Raw genomic sequence first — 18305 nt, 5'->3', positions numbered from 1 at the left:
AGTGGCTGGAGCTGGACCAGGTTCAAGTCAGGAGCCTGGCACTTCCTTCTGGTCTGCCATGTGGGTGCAGGGGCCTAAGTACTTGGGCCATCTTCCAGTGCTTTCTCAGGTACATTAGCAGGGAATTGGATTGGAAGTGGAGCTGCGAGGACTTAGCCAGTGCCCATATGGAATGCTAGCACCACAGATAGCAGCTTAACCTATCATGTCAGAACACTGACTCTAAGAGTTTTATTTTTAACATTCTAATATCTCTTGTCTCAGAAACCTTAGAGCCAGCTTCCTGTCTGTCTGTGGTTCCGGTCAGAGTCCCCACCTTCTGCTGCATGTTAGCCAGTTCAGGAATTTCCCAGACTGGGGCACGGGAGTGTGAAAGTCGGCTTGTCGGTCAAGTGTATAGTGAGAACTTGTGACCTGTGGTCAGGGCAGGAATTCCAGTGCCGCCACATTCAGTTAGTCTTTTGCGTCCTTTTTATTTGCTCTCACTAGAGCGTCTAGAAGGGAAGAACAGTGCCAATTAAGCAATTTTGACATTCTCAGTGATTGGTGTTATTCTGTCATTGCCGGCTTTTGGTGAGCTTTATTTGAATTGGCTCTTCCGAGAGCTTTGGTGATGGGAGCTTTTTGGGTTATCCCCTTTGCTCTCTAGTGGGCCCACCTGATGTGTCAGTTACTGCATCTGTTGGCCGTTGCTGAGTGAAGACCCCCAAGCTTCATATGTAATTGTTGCTTATTTCTCAGCCCTTCTCAGGCTATTTTTTCTTTGTGAAATGAATCTTCAAGGAGTTACTGTTCCGTTTTCTGACACTCTGTTGCAGCGTGCAGTGTCTCAGGGCATTTCTACTTTCAGGGCCCATAGTGCTAGGTTGCCTGGGTTTAAATCCCAGCCCAGCCATTCACTAGCTCTGTATTTGTGGGCAAGGTATTTCTCTCAGCTTCATTCTCTCCACTTTTAAAAAGGGAGAACAGTACATCTCCCTTATAAATATGAGCATTGACAGAGCACAATGTGATCTTATGGCGCCCCGATGTCCAGCATAGCCACACTGTATATGCCGTTTGTGTGCTAGTCACTTAGGGACCATCGGGGTTATTAGGTCCATTGTCGTGGTATCTCAGTGCTTGTGTTAAAGTAACCTTTTCCTGGGAGTGCTACGATACTGTCACAGTGGCTCTGGCACTCAGCTCCCTTCTCCTTGTCACATAGGCATGGCATCATTTCATATCATCATGAGAAGGGTGAAGACAGTCGAGTAAGATACTATGACACACACATGTGCGCACGCGCACACACAGCCTGTGTTCATGTAACTCATATCAGTATGTTGCTACAGGAGGAGGAGTCTTGGAAAGTGCATATTGTCTTTAATTGTTGTCTATATTTACTTACCTATTTGAACAATAGAGACATCCCCTGTCCACTGGTTCATTTCCCCAGATGCTTGTAGCAGTTGGGAACCATAAGCTCAGTGTAATCTCTGGCCTGTGTGACAGGGGCCCTGTGGCTTGAGCGGTCACCTGCTTTATCACGGAGAGTGGGTCATCAGGAAGCTGAACTCAGGAGAGCAGCTGGAACCCCAGTACCTTCGTATGTGGGCATCCCAAGAGGTATCTTGACCAGTGCTCTAGTGCCTGACCCTACTGTCTTTTTTTTTTTTGTTAAGATTTATTTGTTTGGAAGGCAGAGTAAGGGAGGGGAGACAGAGCAAGAGGGATACCGCATCCACCAGTTCACCCCCTAAATAGCCGCAACAGCCAGATGGGGCCAGACCAAACCCAGGAGCCTGGAATCCATCTGGGTCTCCCATGTGGGTGTCAAGGACCCAGGGATTTGGGTCATGATCTGCAGTGTTCCAAGGCTCATTACCGAATCAGAAGTGGAACCTCCAAGTATCAAACCAGTCCTCCCATTTGAGATGGCTGCTTCCCAGTCGTGGCTTAGCTTACTGTGCCACAACAGTCACAAACATTTTGAAGTCCCTTGTAATTGTTCTATTTTCTTATTATTTATTTTTGTTAATGTTACTGTGCCTTCTTAATCAAACTTTGTTGTAGATATATTGTGTAGGAAGAAAACATACATGGTTTGGTACTAACTATGGTTTAGTAGTCTGTTTGGGGATCTTGGATCAACGGCACTGCTGTCTTCACACAGCGGTAAAGACACCTTGAAATCAGTGGTTTTTCAAGAGAGAGCTGTAGATTCTCCAGCTCTACCCAGACATGAAAAGTTGGGGCCTGAGAATCTGCATTTCGGTAAGCCCCAAAATGGTTCTGTTGTACATCAGAGTTGAAGCCACTGGCCTAGGTTTGTTCAGAGTGAGTACATGAAGTAGCAATTGATGGTCTCAACTGAAACCAAAACATATTGTTTTCCTGAGTTGCACACTCAGTTTGCTAACATCTCTTAAGTTTAGGTGCTGTTTTTATTCCTATTTTCAGATGAAGAAATGGGAATATGTAGATTTGTCCAAGGCCATATTTCGTAGATAATTGAGCTGGGATGACGTGACTCTTAATCTTTACGAGCAGCATTTGGTTGCTTACAAGCAGAAAGAAAACCAGCAGGAAATGTATTGTGCTGAATTGCTGGGGTACTGGGTGTTGGCTGCAGACCAAACGATCTTCTGGCCATTTGGAGAGTGAATCAGCAGACAGAAAATCTTCCTCTCTGTTTCTCCTTCTCTGTGTATCTGACTTTCCAATAAAAATAAAATAAATCTTCCTTATAAAAAGATTTTAGTTATTTGAAAGGCAGAGTTAAATATTCCATCCATTTATTCACTCCCCAATGATTGCAGTGGCCTGTGCTGAGACCAGCCAAAGCTGGGAGGCTGCAGCTCTTTCCAGGTCTCCCAAAGAGGAGGCAGGGGTCCAAGCACCTGGGCCATCTTCCGTTGCTTGCAAGTCCTTTAGTATGGAGTTGCTTTGGAAGTAGGGCAGCCTGATGGGTGAATCTGCTGCACCAAATGCCAGCCCCCAAAACTCTAATACACTAGATGGTTATGTGACTCAGCCCTAAGGCAGGTTCTTCTGAGCTCAGGGAGAATGGTGCCTACCATTGCTGTGAGAGGACACTGTAGAGTGAGTGTGTGAGTGGGACTGCAGCTGGCCAACACTGGCCAACACTGGGTTACGGCAGGTAAAGCCCCTATCCGTGACACCAGCATGCCATGTGGATGTCAGTTGTGTCCTGGCTGCTCCACTTCCAACCCAACTAACGGCCTAGGAAAACCAAGTGCTTGGGCCCCTGCTCACATGTGGAAGACATTGATGAAGCTCCAGTTCCTGGCGTTAGGCTGGACCAACTGGATGTTCTAGCCATCTAGGGAGTGAACCAGTGGATGGGAGCCCTCTCTCTCGCCCTCTGTCTCTGTAGCTCTTCGAAACAAATAAATCAAACACACACACAAAAATGAGAGGAAACGGCAGATAGCTGAGATAAAATTATTTTTAATAAGCCAGAGAATAATCACTCAACTTCCACAGCTATATTGGGACCTCAGGCACCCACACAGTGCCCCCGCTTCAGCCTGCCTGCCTCACCTGCCTATGCTCCTCCTTTCCAGCTGCTGGCCTTCCTGCAGGGCCTCTTCACTTTCTACCACCACGGTTATGAGCTGGCCAAGGATTTTGGTGACTTCAAGACGCAGCTGACCATCAGCATCCAGAACGTGAGTGTGCTTGGTGCTGGGAAAGGAAAAATCACATGGGACTTGTTGCCAGGGAGCCCACCTGCGTGGGTTGGAATTCAGGGGACCAGGGTGGGTGTTGCTCTAATGCAGAGGGCAGCAGGGGCAGGTGTTGGGAGGTAGCCCTAGATCAGACTCCTGGTTAGTTCAAAGCCCTGTTTATGTTCTCTGAAGTGGCTGCTGCCTATTCTGTTTGAAATCTGTAGCATCAGAGTCAGGATTTCCTTTTGGTGATGCAAGTCCCGCCCAGCCCAGCCTCTCTCTCTGTGCCTCTGGCTACCTGGCTCTGTGATGTTTTGCAAAGTGTGTTCAGAAGATGGGGGCGGGGGCATGCATGCTGACCTCCTGCTTGAAGGATGTGTCCTGATCCGTCTCGTGAGAAGGCTCACAGGAGCCCTCGGCTGTGCCCTTCACCCCCAGCCTCCTTTCCCCAGTTTTATATGCAGGGATTCTTGGGGCACAGAATCCTGTGCATGGCTTTGGGGGCTTTTAAGAGCAGTTTTTCTGGGGGAGACTCGAGTGCCCCTTTTAACTGCACACCTGAACCCAGTTCTTTTCTTTGTTTCAGGCTGTTTGGGAAGCAACCTGGCTACGTGCATAGGGTTGTGTGGCATGGATGTTAGGAACCTGAAACTGCCGTGTTCCCTGTGCCATGTTAGAGTACAATAGGAAGTCACAGAGTGTCCTGAGAGGGTTCAGAAGCAAGGTTTTCCTCAGCTTCCTCCCTGTGCTGAATCTTAAACAGAGATGTCAGTGCAGCACTTGTGCTGGTGACAGTGAGACAGGAGCAGCTGGGCCCGGATGCGGGTGTCCAGTTGGTGAGGCCTCCTAGGGATCCAGAGCTGGCGTGGGCCTTCAGAGTGGGCTTGAATGGAAGCCAGGGCTCTGGCCCTTCCCTGCTTCTCCCTCACCTTGACCAGTTACCAGATGTAGGTTAGTCCAGGGCAGACATGGCTTTGAGTGCATGAGGCACCTACAGGCCCCTGGCCCTTCTGAACCAAAATCTCCTGGGCCATTTATTTAAAACTCTGATTTCTAGCTTTAAAGATAGTAACTTGATCTCTTGGGAGCCAGGTCTTGAGGTACAGGCATTTGTGTTTTCTTTAAGTTGCCCTCGATGGCTTTGATGGTCAGTAGAGTTTGAGAGTCATTCTGGCCTAGGACTTGAACCTGTAAGCATGCACCTCAGGAATGAGCATTTGCCCAGTTCCTGGAGGGCCAAATGTCCATTGTCCGGTTTTGGATCCAAAGATTATGTTATACTGAGCTTTTTAATGACTACTCTGCCATGTCATCACTGTGATTTGAAAAAATCCTGTTCTCTGATTCCAGACAAGAAATCGCTTTGAAGGTACTAGGTCAGAAGTGGAATCGCTGATGAGGAAGATGAAGGAGAATCCACTTGAGCACAAGACCATCAGTCCATACACCATGGAAGGGTACCTGTACGTGCAAGAGAAGCGTAAGTACTTGGATGAGCGACTTGGTGAGCCTTAGGCCTTCTACTCATGGGGCCCGGTGTGGTGGCCTAGTGGCTAAAGCCCTTGCCTTGCATGCGCTGGGATCCCATATGGGCGCTAGTTCTAACCCCGGACACCCCACTTCCCATCCAGCTTGTGGCCTGGAAAAGCAGTCGACGGTCCAAAGCCTTGTGACTTTGCACCTGTATGGGAGACCTGGAAGAAGTTCCTGGCTCCTGGATTCCAATCAGCTTAGCTCCAGCTGTTGCAACCACTTGGGGAATAAATCTTCAGATAGAAGATCTTCCTCTCTGTGTATCTGACTTTCCAACTAAAAAAAAAAAGCCATGCTTCTTTAATGCGTATTCTCTAAGAAACTATTCTTTTGTGTAACCCCGTCGAGGGAGCTGATCGTTTATAATACTATATAATACTATGTAATAATATTAGTAATCCTAACTCCAGTCAATATTCTGGTTTGGCTGGTTGTCCCAGTAAGGCTCCTGGGACTCTTAGGAAGCAGTTTGCTTTCCTAAGCTACCTCATATGCTTGCTGCATCTCGTTGCCATGACTTCAGGAATGGTTCTGTAGCTTTTCTTTGCCTTTCGTGACAGGCCAGACTCTCTGTAGAGCTTTCATCAGCAAGGACTCATGATTACATGAGGTTCTGTGTCCCTGCTCAAATCTCACTTGAGCAGTGCTGTGTTTTGTCTCTGGGGGCAGTGGTCTGATGCAAATGGTGTTTTATCTGCTTCTGAGTGATGATGTGAGTTAATACCATGGTATAGCCATGATTTTGCCCTTGTAATTAAACAGCCATCTGTAGGTTGATGCTTAAGGTCACATGACTCTCCTTATCAGATTTTACAACACCCTCCCTTACTCCCCCAAAGCTGTAGTGTCCTTTGATAGTCTTTGTGTTACTCTCTCCACATTTAAAAGTAACCATTTCATGTACCTTGGGAAATGTCATCCTTTCTCCTCTTCCTTCCTTGTCCTGCTGTCAGTCTGTCCACTCACCCAGCCATCTGTCCATTTTCCTCTTGTCTCTGTGGACTTCTGTATTTCTGTTTTATTCACTTAGCTGTAATCCGTTACTTCCCTTCATTTATCCTGACACTCAATTTGTCCATGCTTCTGCACTTTTGGAATCCCTGTGTTGTCACACAAGCCAGGAAGAAACCATAATGGATGATTGTTAATTGCATTTGTCCTTGTTGCCTCAGTGGAAACGCTGTACTGCCAAAGTGTGTTAAATGACATCGGATACTTGTACTTAGCAGTTTTGCCATTAGTAATGATGTCAGGTATGCTAAAGCTAATTTAAAAAAATTGAATCATTTCTGCTATAGGATCTCTGAAAGCATTCAGAACTAACACTGATTGAAGTCCTTTTGGGCTGAACTTTTCTGTTAAATAATCAACAAAGCTCTGAGTAAAATCAGAGCTGTTGTCAGAACCTGGCTTCCTGGCATTTCCCTCTTTCCTCTGCGATCCTTTTGAAGGACAGATGCCCGAGTTTCCACCTGGGCGATTGTTCTCACTTCCGTTCTGCATCTCTGAGGTTTCCTGGTCTGCTTTTCTGGTCTTCTTGAGCTTTGCTAAAGCAGCAGTGAGGGGGTTTGGAAGTAGGTCAGCGCCCCTGAGTTCCTGTGCAGAGTCGCTGAGCAGCTGTGTGGGATGCATGATGTCATCGCAGCAGATGGGAATGGTGACGGCGCTTGGAGAAGGCTTTCTGTGTCCATTCCTCAGTCATCCTACTCTTGTCAGGGAACACAGCAGAAATATCAGATGGAGATTCATGATGGGAATGTGACTGAATCTCCCCCAGGGAACCTCTTCTTCCCTTATATTTTAAGATTGGCTGCATGAATGGAAAGCAGACTTCTTTTGGTCCCTAAGAGAAAAGCCTAGGTTGGTTCACTTTCCAGCTTGTGGGATCGGATTTCTGCCCGTGTCAGTCCAGCTTGTGTGGAGCACATGTGGCCCCTAACACAGTTTGAGAGCGGGTGAGTGCTGCTGTGTGTGTTAATGAGATGCAGCACACCCTGGGCAAGCGTAAATGTTTCACATAAACTGTTTCCTTGCAGGTCACTTTGGAACCTCTTGGGTGAAGCACTATTGCACGTATCAGCGGGATTCCAAGCAAATCAGCATGGTCCCATTTGACCAGAAATCAGGAGGAAAAGGGGTGAGTTCATGTTCTAATTTCATGCTTGATTTGCTTGGCTAATATGTGGGAATGTTGATTATAATACACATGTGAATTCACAACTCCAGTCTTTCACTGCATTTTTAGACAATAGCTCCAATAGGCGGTGTGCCCTGAAGAATAATCACGATAAAAAATTTTAGTTGTAAATTATGTTAGGAATTATAATTAGGAAAGATTGATGCATTCTACACAAATACAGTGTCTGGTGTGTCCAGGGTTTTCAGATGCTACCAGATCTTGGATGACCTAATTTTTGAACTAGATTCAAGTTATTCTAACTCCATATACACAGAACTGCCAGCTGATGGTTCTCTCTCTCTCTCTCTATATATATATATATATATGTTGCTTGCTCTCTATATATTGCTCTCTCTCTATATATATAATATATTTATATATAAATATCTATCTATCTATATCTATATATGGCAGAGTAGCAAAGAAGGGGGATAAACAGAGAGCAGAGAGAGATCTTAACATCTGCTGATTCACTTCCTACATAGTTGCAATGGCTGGGGTAGATGGAGCCTCAAACTCCATCTGGGTCTCCCAGGCTATCTTGCACTGCTTTCCCAGGGGCATTAGTGAGACACTGCGGTGGAAGTGGAGCTGGTGCTCACGTAGGAAGCTGGCATCGCAGGTGGCTACTGAACCTGGTGCACCACCATACCAATCCTCAGCTGACAGTTCTGATGTTCCCGGTGTCTACTACTGCAAAGCAAGTTGCTCCCACACGTAGTCATATTTAAAATCACACCAATTCGTTGTTTCTTGGAGTTTTGGTGGGTCAGGAATTCAGGGGGCATTTTTTCCAAGGATTTGCCCTTGGGGTTGCTCATGAAGTTCCATGATGACAAGAGCTGGAATGAAGAGGGTCTAAAGCAGTTCAAGGATGGCTGTTCCCCCTCTCCTGGTCAGCTTGTTGTTGGATCTCTCTACATGGCTTTGTTTGGGCTTCCTCACGGCATGGTGGCTTTGGGGTAGCTACAGACTTCAAGAGTGAATGTTTTAGCAGTTGAAGAGGATGTTGTGTTGCCTTTTAATGACCTAACCTTGGAAGCAATTAGCCTTTGTCATTAAAAAAAAAAAAAGGAGATTGTTCACCTTATTTTTGCCTTGTTGGTTGAAATGATTTCTAAAGGCCCTGACCCTCTAGTTTCTAGCTTCGAGGGAAGTTTTATTCTCCTTTTAGAGGTACTTAAATATTTAGTAAAATTTTTATCAAATACTTTTAACTCCCAGGATATCCTCTGATCTGAATCAGTGCTGTGGTTCTATGTTTAGCTTAAATGACTTTCCAGTGGTGTCTAATCTGCTGACCCAGTGTCTCTTGTAAACGAGCACTCCTACCTGTTCCTCTTTGAGGTGTATTTCAGTGCGCTGTTTGCGTGTGGGTGATGTTGTGGAAAGCTGAAGATCTCTGCTTTGGCATTGTAAATGGGGCTGTGGGGTTAGGTGTTATGCACAAATGTGCCCCTGTCGTCTTCCACGTCCAATTTTCCTTCCTGACTTTCTTGGCCTTGAGCCATAGTAGAGGAGCTTATTAGCGTCTATATTCCTTCTCTGTATCTGAGCAGTCACAAACCCTTTTTGTATTTCAGAAGCAGGGTTGACTTGCAGAGAATATTGGGAAAATATGACATTGAAAAATTAGATTCAGAAGGACTCTTAAGCTGCCTGTGTAAGCAGGGGCACCTGGCATGCAAGGTAAAAATGAAGGAGCGTAACTGTCAGTCCTGGATTAGCTTCACTGAATTAATTTTGGGCATTTTTATGTTGTGTTTTCCCCAAACCTTTAATGAAGATCTCCATTGTGTTTTCTGTGTTCCTGGATCTTCACCTTTGAAAGTGCAGGGTGGAGATAAATTATGGTGGAGCTTTGGAGCCCCAGAGCTCTCAGTGAAGTGATAGGGAGTGAATGGCCTACTGGGTTGTTCATGGGTGTACATGACTTCATGTATGTGATCTTGGGGCAGAGCCTGCTACTTACTGAGTATACTTGATACTGTCTGTGATTAGCTTTCTTGTTTTTTTTTTCCACTTGTTTTTCCTTTTTTCTTTTCAATATCCCTTATTATCTAACCTCTACTATCATGTTGGGTCCAGTCTTCCTCCATTCAGAAAGGAGAACATTGAAGTAAAGGCAGGTTAAGTTGCTACTTGCAACGCCAGCATCCCATATAGGAGTGCCATTTTGAGTCGTGGCTGCTCTGTTTATTATCCATCTTTGTATACACACCTGAAAAAGCAGTGGAAGATGGTACAGGTGAAAGACCTAGATGGAGTTCATGGCTCTGGCTTTACCTGGCCCAGACCCAGGTTTGAGGAGTGGGCCACAGATTGAAGATTTTCTCTTCTCTCTCCTCCCTCTCCATCTTGAACTCTTTCTTTCAAGTAAATAAATAAATATTTAAAAAATAAAAAGAGAAGAAATGGAGATTCTGGAAGATAAAATGATTTCTAAAGTCATACAACCAATGGCTTATAGAGCCAGGACTCAAATCCTGATCTAAAGCCATCACAGTTTCTTTGCTGCTCCTTGAGGAGTGGAAGTGTGAGGACCAGCTGCCTACTAGAGGTGATGTTTTCTCAGCTTGTCTGGGGTACACATGTGATGTGTTAGCATTCCTATATATACAAAACTGTCCCGGGTGCTGGATTTTTTCTTTTCCTAACGTGACTTTCTTCCAACCTTTTTACATCCTTATGCTCTCTTGCCTTTGGAGTGATTCCCTTTAAATCAGGGGTGGAGAACCGTTTTTCTGCCAAGAGCTGTTTGGATATTTATGACAGCATTAGCAAGCCATACAAAATCATCAGCTTAAAATTTAGCCTACTGTAGGTTTATTCAATTTCAAGTCCCACCAGCAGTTATCTTGGCAGGACCAAACCAAATGATTTTATGAACCTTTTAGCCTGTGGCCCTCTGGTTCTCCCAGCCCGGCTTTAAAGCTCCCACTCTTCTGCCAGCTTCAGGCCTGCAGTTGTGATCAGATCTACTCTATCCCCTGGGATACCTGGTCAAGTGTGATGGAGGAATTTTCTGGGACCTTACCCTTTGAAAGCCCATGGTGAATTGGGGACCTTTCCTGGCTTGCAGTCCATTGTTGCTTTTCTGCTGCCTGCTCTGGTCCCTGTCCACCAGTAAACCTCTGGTTGCGTTGCTTTCCCTTTCACTCTGGGCCACCAGTGATTCAACCTTCCCTCTGTTCCCCTAAGACTCCCTAGACCCGAGCCACAGGGCCTTTCTGCCTGCTGTTCTCCAGCCCCACTCTGTTTGCTCTTGTTTTATGTCCTGTGAATCCTTCCCATCTCAGTTCAGGAAAGCCTTTCCCAACCATGGCAGATCCTCTTACTTTAGATGTATAGCAAAACCTGCCCCTCATTCTCTTCCTTTTGCTTTTGGTAGTGTTTGTCACCGGTATAGTTTTTTGTTTATTTAAGTGATGATTATTTGTATAGATCCCTTTTTAAAACTGTCAGTAATTGAGCAGCTGAGCCATCTTTTCTTATGTGGCATGGTTATCTGTGGAACAGAAGCTGCCTCTTTGCTTAGTTGTGATGAGCCTGGTAGATCCTGATGGTTCTGCTAGCTTTCCACTGGAAGCTGCTGCACAACCATGGCATCTCCAGTTAGTTAGGAGTCACCAGGGTCACAGTCCCCTGTGCGTGGGTGTTTATCAACAGTTGAAAGGCTTCTTACTGTTTTTTTTTTTTCAATTCCAGAATTGAACAACTTTTCATTCCATAAAATAGTCTCAGGGTCCTGCTGAGCAAAGCAGAGGAGGTGTATTTTATAGGCAGAGAAAGGCTGAAGAAAGCAGCAACTGGAACAAAAAGTCATTTTAAAGCCTGTAAGGGGGTGAAGGAAGACAGTAAATAGAAGAATAACTGGTTTCCATCAGGTTTACTTCCTAATACAAGGTTTACTTTTAAAATACATTGTTTACTTTTTAGTATAAGGACTAAGGCGGAAGGAACTTCATGATTGTGCGTTACAACAGAAACTGGCACCTTTGGGAAGTTCAGTTGTTACTCCTTCTCCTGGTTTCTCAGAAGATCCAACACACAGCTTGCTTTCAGCCCAGTAGGCTGGAGCGTTGTGCTGGGTGATTCTGCTCTGATCAGCAGTCTGGTCTTTGGGGGCCCAGTGTAGGAGCCTACCCTAAACAGTGGCCCCTTGGAACTTGCTTAACACCCTCCAGTGTTACACAAACTGGGAAAGGAACAAGTCTCCATCTGAGAAATTCATCTTTGCTATTTAGTAACAGACAATAGCTGTAAGGCTTGTGAATATAAACTGTCTCTTCCTAGGCCTTCTGTGTCTTGTGTCATATTCTGATGTTAAGGGGTGGTTATATTTACCTTATGTAGTCACATTTCCTATTTTAACAAAATGAGCAAGCTTGCTAATCTCCCACTCTCCGCCTGCTTTTGAAAAAAGGATTGGTAGGGGCAAGGAGAAGCAGGAATCCTCACACATTCTGAAGTGACAGGGAAGAAACCCAGGACAGCAGCTTCTGCTTACCAGGTTTTATTTTAAAAAAAGATTTATTTACCTGAAAGGCAGAGTGACAGAGTGAGAGGGCGAGAACTTCCATCTGCTGGTTTACTACCTAAATGGCCACATCAGCCAAAAGTAGACCAGGCCAAAGCCTGGAGCCAGGAGCTTCTTCTGGGTTTCCTGCATGGGTTTAGGGAAACAAGCACTTGGACCATCTTCCACCAGCTTCCCCAGGTGTGTTAGTGTGGAGCTAGATTGTGCATGAACCAGCCAGGACATCCCATATGGGATGCTAGTGATATAGGTGGCAGCTTAACCTTTTGTGCCACAAAGCTAGACCTGAAGCAGACTCTTAATTTTGCATGACATTGCAAGGTGCTTATGCTGAGGGAAAGAAACCAGACATGCAGGGCATACTGTGTGGTTCCATTTCTAAAATGTGATGTGATATGCAGATAACAGAAAACCAGAGTCAGTGGTTTTCTGGGGCTAGACTTGGAGGAAGGATAAGTTACCATGGGGCTGGAGGGACAGGAACATGGTCAGCTTAGTTGTAGTGATGTGGTGAGGTAGTGCCTTTACTGGTTATGTACAAATGGCAGACTTTTATCAGTTGTGTACTTTGGACACCTGCAGCCTATCGTACATTATATTGCCATTAAAACTATTAAGACTTATTTATGGAGCAATGATTTTGCTCTGGGTTCCTTGGGTTTAGGAGAGACAAGTAAGAAAAACATGCAATCCATGCTTCGAGTGAACTTAGAGGAATGTCGGAGAGAGGTTATTTTGAACCATCACCTGTGTGATCAGTTTCACCTGTGGTCAGCGCAGTGCCAGAGGTGGAGGGTCACGGTGCTGCTTGAACATGTCTAGGGAGTATTGGTTCTGATCTCAGAAGGCTGTGATGCTCAGTCACCAAAGCTCATGGTCCAGAGGAGACCATTGGCTTCTGCGCATATCATTCTTGCAAGTACAGGTCTGCCAGGGCTGGGGCCGAGCCGGGGTTGGCCCAGCAGCACTGAAGAAATTTGGTTCTTAGAACAGTGAAGTCTACAGATTTGATCCACCTGAGTTCCTCATGTGAGGTCTCCTGCTGAGAACACACAGGTGTGATCTCTCCTGTTTATCTGCCACATTCATCCTGCCCAGGAGCAGAGCCCCCATTCTGGCCTTATCTTGTTGATTTGTCTGTTCCCACCAGGGAGAAGATGAGTCGGTCACACTCAAGTCCTGTACACGGCGGAAAACAGACTCGATTGAGAAGAGGTTTTGCTTTGATGTGGAAGCTGTGGACAGGTGAGTCACTGTTAAGCAATGCACATGAGTGATTTGAATTTCATGTCCTTCCTATCTTGCTCCCTTTCTCCCTCCCTTCTTGCCTCCTTACTTCCTTTTATTTCCCTTCTTTCTCTTCTTCACCATCTTGCAGTTGTATTCCATTTGGAGGAGGTCTCAAGTCATTGCTGATAGGCAATGCAAGAATCAATACCCCTGCTTGTCTTTGAGGTTTAATGCTGAATCGCTGGCTTGGTTTTTTATTTTGTGTTAATGCTCCCATGCTCAGTAATGTGAGTTATGCCTCAAGGAGATTGAGTACAAGTTTAAGGAATGGTTTAGCAGGATATTGTGTCAGCTCTTTGTGATTGTATTTTTCCTTAAAAATTAATACAGTGTTTCCAAAAGAATTGGGATGAAAGAAATTTTACTCAAAACACCATGCTGGCTTTATCTACTGTGTTTCACTTAACACTGTGTGTATGTGTGTGTATGCGTGTGCACATGCACACCCAGGAAAGACACTGATCTGCTTGCGAAATCAAACTTGGAGAGTGAGAGCTGTGTGTTGTATGTCTCAAGATGTGTGGAGCGTCTCATTAAATTGTATCATTGCATGGTGTTAAGCTAGTCTGATAACATTCCAATTCTGGAGGCGCTTCACTTGGCAACTGGCCTTCACTTGGCCTTCAATGAAACACACGTGTTAAGCTTATTGGTGCTGCCTGTGGAAGCGCAGTAGTGCTAGCACCCAGACCCTTGAATCCCAGCAGGGTACTCACATCCTGCCTTTTTAATCTCTTTTCTTTTTATTTAAAAAACCAAACAAAAAGCCAGGCCATTTTTCCAAACCAGTGCTTTGACATTTTCCGGAATGTTAACTCTGCTGCCCTTTGTCTAGTGCTCAGGCATCCTGAGGCTGCGCGTCAGCTGCTGGTGCTCCTTTCCGCAGTAGGTGTCTCTGTACTGTGGCTCCTGGATGCTAGTTGAGCTCCAGTGGAGGCAGCATGGCCTTTTACCCTCCACCAGAAGCTCGTGGAAGCAAACCCCACTTGTTAAGCAATTGAACCACCATACCTTTGGCTGTCAAGCCAGGTCACCTGCATCTGGATGTCGACTTGGCCACTTAGGCACCCTGTAACTCTGAGCAAGTGATTTCATCTTCCAGGGCCTCAGTCTCTTCCTCTGGAAGACAAAGAGGTAACAGGACCTCATTCCTAGGCTTCTTATAGGGAAAATGGATGAAGCTCAGTGGTTGGTTGTAGATACTCCATGAGAATTAGCTACTAAATTGTTATGAATTAGCTTGTCCTGTGTATCTTTTAGAGTAGATATTTCATTTCTATATGTAGATCAGCCAATGTAAGGTTTTAAAATCTTTATTACTTATTTGAGAGACAGGGACAGAGAACTTGCATTGGCTGCAGTGGCCGGCAGTGGCTCTATGCTGGGGCCAGAATAGAACCGAGAAGTTAATCCAGGCCTGCAGCATGGGTAGCCAAACCCAATGACTTATCTCATCGCCTCTGGCTCCCTGGGTTTGTATTGGCAGGAAGCTGGAGCTGGGTATCCGGCTCAGGTGCTCTGATACAGGATATGGGCATCCTGGGCATGCCAACTAGTGTCTTAACTGAGAGGCTAAATGCCCACCCTAGATTTTCAAGAAAAGAAGGAGTCCCAACCATTTACTGTGCAGGGTAAGGTGAGATGGGATGGTAAGGGATAGGCATGCTTAGGAGTGGGAGGGCTGAATTGGGGTACCAAACAGGGATTGCAGAAGCCTTCCTCAGATCAGAATTGGCCAGTTCTGCTCTTCAGCCCTATAACTGCATGCTCTACGCACGTGCCATGAAGGATGTGTGCAAGATGAGGCAGAGGCAGTTTGGGTCTGGCCCAGGGTTAGGGTTAATGTCCAGCCTTGCTGGAGTCACTGGTCTGTTCACATGGCTGGGTGCAAATGGGCATCCCTCACACCACTACTCCCAGTCATACAGAAAACCAGCCCAGAGCTGCTTCCTCAAGCTACTTTGCATTCTGCATCTTCTTCTGTAAAGGTTTCCTGAGAAGTTGTAGAGTTGATTCATGGGCCATTAGAAGTCTGCATGAAGTGGTACCATTGCCACCTAGCACTTTGCCTGCTTTGTTGTGCTCTCTGCAGACCCTGGTCAGGCTCACATACTGAGTGCACTTGGAAGCTCATTTCTCTGCCATTTCTGCCTTTGTTTCCTGGGTATGGATGGGTTCCAGTCTTGGTTCAGGACCTGGCCTCTGGAGGAGGCATTGAGCACAGAGACTTAAGTCATTGCTTGGCGTGCCTGCCTCCCATGCTGCAGTGCCTGCTTCTGCATTTCTCATCCAGCTTGCTGCCACTGTGCACCCTAGGAGGCAGCAGGTGGGTGGGTCCTGGACACTCGATTGGGAGACCTAGAAGGAGTTCTGGATTCCTGCCTTAGGCTTTGCCTGCTGCCAGCCATAGCAGACATTGAGGGCATGATCCAGGGGGTAGAGCATCTCCCCCCACCAAAGAAGGAAAAAAAGAACCAGGCCACTGAGCATCCTCTTGAGCAGGAGGAGAGTACACACTCCTGAGAAATTACTTTTTTTTTTTTCTTCCTGAGTCTCAAAGGTCAGGTTACGGCATAGCAGCTTTTTTCTTCTTTCTCCTTTTTTGACTCCATTGTCTGTCTGCATTTTCCTTACAAATCTAGGAGAGAATAGAAAAGGAACAGGTCTTCCCAGCAGCTAAGGCCTTTTCTCCTAAGGACTCCTTCACTTGCCTTGTTCCCCGATGCCCTCCAGTAGAACTATGTGGATTTCAAAAGTCTTTGGCACAAAAATAAACTTAGTTTTAATTCCATTTTTCTAAAAGCTTTTTGAAAATCCCCTGTACTTATCCAAGAGTGGGTTAGGTGGCTTAGGTCAGCAGGTTAGTATTGTGAGCTGATTACACAGTGAAAAGCGGCTGCACCAGGCATTACCTGGGCTGCTCGTAAGGACCAGAACTTTCTGATCCCTCCCTCAGAACGGCACCAGCTGACCTTCTGGGCCGGAGGCTCTGCAGTCCACATTGTTAAGCTCTTCAGTGATCCATCGTTGCTGATCTTCTTCTCTCTTTTTTAAGATTTATGTGTTTTGTTTATTTGAAAGTCAGAGTGACAAGGGGTGGAGAAGGCAGGGGAAGGACAGGGAGAGGGAAAGAGAAATAGAGAGATTGGGGAAAAAAAGAACAAGAGAGAGAAAGCTATCTTTCATCTGCTGCTTCACTCTCCAGGCACCTACAACCTCAAGCCCGGGCCAGGCTGAAGCTGGGAGCCTGGAACTCTGTCCGAAACTCCTTTGAGGGTGGGTGACAGGGGCCCAAGTACTTGGGCTTTCATGTGCTCCATTGCCAAGCACATTAGTAGGAAGATGGCTCAGAAGAAGCTGAGGAGCCAGAATTGGGAAGTGCTGTTCTCATCATCCTTGCGTGTAGTGTCATCACATAAAAGTGTAATACACTAAGGCCAAACTTGGTTCTGTCCTTCTGCCTGCAACTCTGTAAGCTTCTGAAGTCCAGGAAAGAGGTGACACCGATGGAGCATAGTGCTGCAACAACATGGACTTGGCCCATGTCCCATGAATTCCAGAATATTTATTTCTCCACCGTTCTTTTTGTTCTTTCCTTTTTTTCTTATGATATGCTTTATTTGAAAAGTAATTAGTGAGAGAAAGTGCTAGATTACAAACACACGCACACACACACAGAGTTGGGTTTGCCAACCACCAGGGAAGGAGTAACTTAGCCAGATAGATAAAAATGTTACCAGAAATGCCCAGTGGGGTCTTTCCCCAGCTTAGTATAGAAATAAAAAGCCAGGAATCTGTTGCAGATAGAAAAGTTTATTTGCGAAGGGACCAGGTGAGCAGGGAAGGGGAGAAAAGGGGAAAGCACTTGCCGGGAAGTGGGGTGCCTCTCGAAAGGGGTGGGAGAGATGCCAAAGGTTTGAGGAAGGTCTTGGGATTTTAAGCATTCCCTAACCCCTCCTTGTTGAGTGGGGAATCTGTAGGTAAGATGTTCTCCATTGGTAGTCTCTTAATCAGTTAGGAAATGGGTGGACAATGCTGGTGCCGCCCACCCGAAGGTGTGGCCAAGACCTCAGCAGGCCTGGATGGTCTCAAAGAATTTAGATGGCCTTTATTTCAGGGAACCATGGTCATGGGCTTCTCTTCCCCATGCAGCAGGAAGACAGACATGAGGGAGAAGGCTACAGAGGAAGAAGAGCTCGGAAGAGATGTGCAGGGGCCTTTTAAACTCCCCTTTTCATGGAAGCTGAAATCAGGGTCGTCTCAGCCTTTATTGGGTGCTGGTGGGGTGTGATATTGTTTTGTGCCTCTCAGTGGTGCAACTGTGGTTTCACAGCCTGAGGGGTCTGCCAGAATTCTGCTTTCTGTTCCAGGTTTGCTTGGAAGCAAGCTCTGCCCTCCTTTGGTTACTGTGGTAACCATCACATATTTTGAGAGAGAAACAGAAGAGGGTGGGGAGGTCTTCCATCCACTGGTTGACCTCCCAGATGACCACAGTAGCTAGGGCTGGACCAGATGCCAGAAGCTTCCTTAGGGTCTCCCCTGTGGGTTCAAGAGCCTAAGCACTTTGCCCATTTTCTGCTTTCTTCCTTTTCCTCTCTCCTCCTTCTTTCTTCTCTCCCAGATTCGGGGAAACTACATGAGTAGGAGAAATCTCAGTGCATTGCTGTCACTTTGTTAATCCTTAGTTCATGGTGACACTGAGTGAATTCCTGACACTAAGGTCTGCCTACAGGAAGAGCCTGTGGCTCTTTGACCTTTGAGTGAACTGAGAATCACATGCAGCATTACTTCAGGTCTTTGAGGTTTAGGTATATAGTTCTTGAATTTTATGCTTCAAAGATCCTTCTTAGTACTGAATATGACCTCAGAAATGTAGAAATGTTTGAATTTGTATTTCCACATTTCTTGCTATTTCAGAACTATACGTCTGCTCTCTTCTCTGCATCTGACCCCTGCTGGCTTCCACAGTGTTCCAGGGGCCCTATTATACCCTGAGTCTTGCTACTGCTTTTCTTTATTTTCCACCAGTCAGAACCAGCGCCTTGATAGGTTCAGACCTAAACTCCTGAAGACTCTTGCACTGTCCCGA

The 18305-nt window shown here is 46.0% G+C and overlaps 1 protein-coding gene across 5 annotated transcripts in view; it reads left to right on the top strand.

The window, feature by feature from the left end:
• The window catches only part of ARHGAP26 (Rho GTPase activating protein 26), a 392826-nt gene that overhangs the window by 122577 nt on the left and 251944 nt on the right, over window positions 1–18305 (top strand). For all 5 annotated transcript variants that reach the window (XM_041000639.1, XM_041000725.1, XM_041000551.1 and 2 more), the window contains exons 7-10: window positions 3570–3674; window positions 5025–5154; window positions 7244–7344; window positions 13077–13171. In XM_041000639.1, coding sequence (XP_040856573.1) covers window positions 3570–3674; window positions 5025–5154; window positions 7244–7344; window positions 13077–13171 — 431 coding nt within the window. The remainder of the gene's footprint in view (window positions 1–3569; window positions 3675–5024; window positions 5155–7243; window positions 7345–13076; window positions 13172–18305) is intronic.

The sequence above is a fragment of the Ochotona curzoniae genome, unplaced genomic scaffold (genome assembly GCF_017591425.1).
Source record: "Ochotona curzoniae isolate NIBS_2020 unplaced genomic scaffold, NIBS_Ocur_1.0 contig_1, whole genome shotgun sequence".
Classification (NCBI taxonomy): domain Eukaryota; kingdom Metazoa; phylum Chordata; class Mammalia; order Lagomorpha; family Ochotonidae; genus Ochotona; species Ochotona curzoniae.
Note: the sequence above shows the minus strand (reverse complement) of the source record. Positions and strands in the feature narration are given on the sequence as shown.